Consider the following 5,445-nt stretch of genomic DNA (forward strand, 5'->3'; position numbering starts at 1 on the left):
TCTTCAGACTAACACATAAAACAATGTATAGTAGCAAATCTAGGACACTCGCAAGTCTTCCTAGGAGTAGTAATAAAGAATAGTCTTATTCTTTGACCAACGTTGCAGTGGGGAACAGCTTTGATAAAGGTACACTGTGTCCCAGCAAAGAGTCAAATTGAACGAACTACTACTAGCTATACATTGACCTGGATGAATGAGAACCTTCACTGATTATGCACAGGGAAACTGAATTATTAAAATTTAAGACATGACAAATTGTATTCTTATTTCTACTGGAGAGAACAAGTACCATATAGTTGATAAAGGCGGTTGAGTCTCTTTCATTGGGGTGGGCACGAAAGCAAACAATATCACGAGGGGGAAGGGGGTGGGGGGTTTGGTGGAGGAGGAATATTTAGAAATGAATAAGTAATTCTTGTGGCTGTTGTATTTTTACAAAGATTGCCATTTTTGGGCAATAAAATTAAGTTCTGGAACTGGATTGTGGTCTGAATTTTTCAGAAATTCACCTCTTGTTTTACATCCTAATAAGTATACCAAACAGCTGCCATCTGAAGAATACAATTAGACACATTTTGGCAGTAAAATATTTTTTTTGTTTTGTTTCCATTGTTAGAGTCGGCCTAAGTGCAGAAAAGAGTTAAAAGAACAGATTTGTAGGCAAATTTGGTCTAATATGATTAGAGACATTGCCTTTGTACTATTTATTTTTTGCTTAAGGGTGTTGAAATATGACAGGCGCTCCACAGGAGGTATACTACAAAGTGGCATCGAAAGTTGCCCATTAAGCAGAGCTGTCAATGTAAATTATTTTGGTAGAGGGTGAAAAGTTCTAGCTCATTTGGTACCCAGCCGGGTGCAGGCCTTAGGCATGTTGTTATTGTTCCTCCATGCTGTTAAATAGACCGTCAGCGCTGATATCCCTTCTCTCCCGATTCTACAGTTGGAGTCACCTGGAAGCCCCTCGGGGCCCGAATTGCCCATCGAGACAATGCTGGACGACAGGGAGCGAAGAATTTCCCACTCTTTGTACAGCGGCATTGAGGGCATTGACGAATCGCCCACAAGGAATGCTGCATTAAGTAGAATAATGGGTGAGTCAAGTAGCCTCTACTAATCATGTCATGTTTTTGTCCTTTTCGCTGTTCATTGAAGAGTGATTAATGTTCTATTTACAATGGCAACGGCCAGCATATAACATCTCGAATTCAATTCAGACGAACAAAGAGCAGCAGAGATTGTGCAGGATAAAAGATTTCTAATGTGATTGGCATAGTGTGTTTTCCCAGTAAAACAGGTGAAGTGGGTGCGCTGCATAGAACAGGCCTTTCCTTTCCTAAGAGTACCTCTGCTTTTTGTCTTCCTGGAATAATGGCTCTATTAGATTAGAGGATGTGTGTTAGACACGGTCAGCACTGTTAGAGCCGTAACTGTCAGGAACCAAGTCCTGCCATTGTATTGCTGCTGAACTTTTCTGAATGATACTGTTTTATATCCTTTCATTCAGATGTGTAGGTCTCTTACTGAACAGCAGTGTCCCCTTGTCTGTGCTTTTAATTTTTGGTAATCCAAACTATTTAAGACCCATTAACGCTAATAGATATTTCTTCTGCAGTTTCTGTGTCAGTTGTTAAGGCATAAAACACACCTAAACCCGCTCACAAACATTTTATATAAACGTACCCAATAATACCATTATGAATCTTTTTTGATTATAATATGTCCTTAATTTTTTTTGCCAGTTGCTTGATAGACATGTGTGCACTAAACATTTGTGTTAGCCATGTGAGCAAGTAAATTCTCTGTTTACATCTTGCTGCGGCTGACAGCTAGATTCTTCAGCCGGCAGGTGAATGTAAACAACAGGCAGTGGGCATGTGCAATAGCCAGTTGGGTATTGCAATTTGAAATAGCCAATAGTAAAATCTAGCCAGCAGATGAATGGGGCGGGGGTTGTTCCTTGAGAGTTAATAGTAACTCTCAAGCAACCAAAAACTACAATTATCCGGCGTCTACCAATCCCCACAGGTGCCGGATAACTGGGAGTTTACATGCGAAGGAGGGGAGATTTTTAGCTCATAGAAGAAATACAGTAAAGGAGGGGAAAAAAGAAGGGCAAGTTTGTAGGAGAGCACCCGAGGGATTAAACATTAACAGAACTTTCTGATGGTGACAACAGTGGACGATGTCTGCATTATGTGTGCTGGAATGGCCATTTGTAATCTCCATTAGAAAGGGTGGCAATGCAGGTGCTCTATTGGGAATCAGGGAGAGAGAATTGTCACAGGAAGTGTCTGAGCAAGGAACGTCATGACACTTATACTAGTTATTATAATGAAGGGCATTGAGAATAAATGTAAATTACATTAATATGTTATATCGTATATGTAATTGGGTGATTAGTAATCAGATTTTCATGTATTTTAAATAAAATATTGGCGAACCGCTTAGTTATAAGAATTACCTGTAACATCACCTAGACAGTATATATTCTTTTGGTTATTATCCAGAAATGACTTTGTGTATGACTTTCTTTACCTCGATTCCCCTGGAAGGTAGAACTTTCTCATCGTTGATATTCAGTGAATGCAGAGTTGTTCTCGATTACATGCACTGGTAAACTGCAGCGAGTCTCATAAATTGTCTGTCAGCACAGAGTTGATAGATATCTTTTTTTATCCAGCAATGAAAATTGTCAACTTGAGGTATATGCAAGAAAAAACCTGACCATCTAAAGAAAATCTATTTTACATCAACAAGTGTATTCTACTTGTAACTCTTTTTTTTTTCTCCTAATATGAGGTAATCGTACACATATATAAACTGGAGTCCTTCCTAAATGTGCCAAGTATGTTGTGGTAGGAGCACTTCTGTACGTCATATCATGGAAAACATTCTAATAGGTTGGAGATCACTGACATGAATTGGATGCCATGCAACGTTTTATCTTTTTCTGCCAAGGCCCTGCGTAGTGAAATGCTGGCTTGCAAGGCTTTGATTTTTTTTTTTTTGCATAAAGGTGATCCAAACAAATATGCCACCCAATAAAATTTAAAACACTTGCTTTAAGCTAGTGCTGAGATGGTCTGAATATTAATTATGTGCTAGTGAGTAGAATCAGAATCACCCAATACCTTATTTTATCTCTTTGGGACCCTGCAAAGTTTCCCCACCCATCAGATTCTCTTTGTCCCGTCTTTATTTTCTTTTGGCTATTGGGAATTAAATGATAAAACCATCACAGTGGGTGGGAACTACAATTAGAAATGGTTACATTAGGCTGAACTTCTCTGTTGGGATATCTCCACTTGAGTTCAACAATTAGTAATTCTGTTCACCAGAAACTGACCAGAATTAAGTTTAATTTAAAACAGGATCTTACATTATGATCTTATTTGGAAAAATCACTTATGAACATTGTTTACATTTTTGATTTATACTGTACATTGTTTGGCCAGTGTAAAGTGTATTATGTAGCTGCCATATTTGAATGTCCAGGGAGACAGATAAGACATGCATACATACCTGACTGGGAAGGGATGGGATTGATGTAGATCAGGAGCTCTGCTAGAACTTAGGTGTTTTAACAGGCATTCTCTGAATGTTACAATTAAACGGGAGCATGTGGTGGGAGGAGCCAAACATATTGCTCAATGAATGTAACAGACATTTAAAAAAAAAAAAATCATAATTACAAAGTTGAGTGAGCAGTGTAGACTATAGTTTTAGAAGACAGTTTTCTCATGCAAGGTTGATTTTAACTGTTTTGACTTTCCATATGTGGTTCAGTAATAGGCTTTACATGGAAAAAGACTATAGTGCGGGTAACATTGAGACTGCAGAATGGGTCACTGGAGTGCTATCACTAGCTTTGCTGGGTTTTCTATTTTTCAGTGCATTAGCTCCAAATCGCGATAGATAATTTTCTGCATCCTTTGTTAGCATTCAGCACCACACTGGCTCCCTCGTCCCCTGTGGCCAATGAGGTTATTAGCACTTGCTCTGCAGCTATCCAGCTTTCCCTTAACAGACCCAGTTAATAAAGACTTGTCTTGCCACCGGAGGACTCAGATTTACTGACTAGCTCATCATGGGATTAGTTTGTAAGGATTTTCAAATTTAAAACACAATGAGAGGTTTGATTAAAATTGCTCCTGACATTAAAAACACTTTTTCCCCCCTTTCATTGGCAAGTTATAATTTTTTCGCCTTCGCTAGGAAGACATAAGCAGAGCTATTAGATCATTTAAATTCCAATGTTTCTAATGAGCTCATTAAGAATGTAATTAGGGAAAATAATAATTTCTTTGGTGTTTTCATAAATCGGCCTTCGTGTTTTGATAGGAGGAGGACTTTATGTTGCTACACCGTACGTTATATTTTAGAATTGATGGAATTATGGTTGGCATGATTATTGAAATAAGCAAGTTTCATTAATGGTTTCCTGTTGAACTCTGTGGTAAGAGCCTAATTTGTATTGTCCCGGCCCAGATCACTGTTGGGCGTCTCCATGCAGCCTCTTGGTGATTTGGTTTAGGTAGTGTAGCGATAATAATGGGAGTGTTTATAAATATATATAATATAAATATATATTTCTCTCCCGTTCATTGAAGGACACAGGGCAACAGATCGTAGATCCTGAATGGTAGGGTATATCGCCACCTGCAGGAGAAGGATGCTAGGCACATAACAAGAGACAAAGACAGCCTAGGGGCGGCCCCTGCTGGTGGCCAAACCCCCCACTTGCTGACAAGTCTCCAGTTTTTTGCCTCGCGTCAGGAGTAAGGAGCTAAAAAAAATTCTCTGGAATTTTTTTTTTCATTTTCCTCCTTCTGTTTGCTGTTTTCTTCAAGCAAGTGTCGCCAGGGCGACATGCTGGATGAATGTAAATCCTTGGAGTCTCCCCTGTGCGACCAACTAGCGCATGCAGTCCCGCCACGGTGGGTCCGCTGCGACGATGGTTCTTTTCGACGCCTGTGGGTCTCTTGGCCCGGTGGGGTGCACATGACTGGGGGTCTCGACCTGCCAGTCACAGATGGTTCCGCTGGTGGGGCGACGCGTCCGGTGTCTTGGCTGCACCACGTCCTTCCGTTGTTTTTCCAGGGTGTAAGTTCGGTTCCTGGTGCCAGCCGACTGCAGGCTGGCTATTAATGGGGCTACAGGCTTCCGCCAGCGGATACTTCCTATACAATTGGCAGGTCGGCTGCCTCAGTCGCCTGTCGGTGAACACGGGAGTATGGTCCCTACACCCAGACATTTTTCATCAGCTTTGTCTTCACTGGGGGTCGCCGGATGTGGACCTTCTGGCGTCTCGACGCAACTGGAAGGTAGAGAGATCGTAGCCCGGCTCTGGATGCCATAGTGGCTCCCTGGAAGCCTTACGGTCTGATTTTATGCCTTTCCTCCACTGTACCTGTTGACTCGGCTTCTGCGACGGATCGC

General features: G+C 41.0%; 1 protein-coding gene across 6 annotated transcripts in view; it reads left to right on the forward strand.

Annotated features, from left to right (window-relative positions):
• The window catches only part of PARD3 (par-3 family cell polarity regulator), a 535,067-nt gene that overhangs the window by 296,131 nt on the left and 233,491 nt on the right, over nt 1-5,445 (forward strand). For all 6 annotated transcript variants that reach the window (XM_018552327.1, XM_018552326.1, XM_018552321.1 and 3 more), the window contains one exon: nt 947-1,097. In XM_018552327.1, coding sequence (XP_018407829.1) covers nt 947-1,097 — 151 coding nt within the window. The remainder of the gene's footprint in view (nt 1-946; nt 1,098-5,445) is intronic.

Source organism: Nanorana parkeri, unplaced genomic scaffold (assembly GCF_000935625.1).
Source record: "Nanorana parkeri isolate BGI_ZX_2015 unplaced genomic scaffold, ASM93562v1 scaffold84, whole genome shotgun sequence".
NCBI classification, from domain to species: domain Eukaryota; kingdom Metazoa; phylum Chordata; class Amphibia; order Anura; family Dicroglossidae; genus Nanorana; species Nanorana parkeri.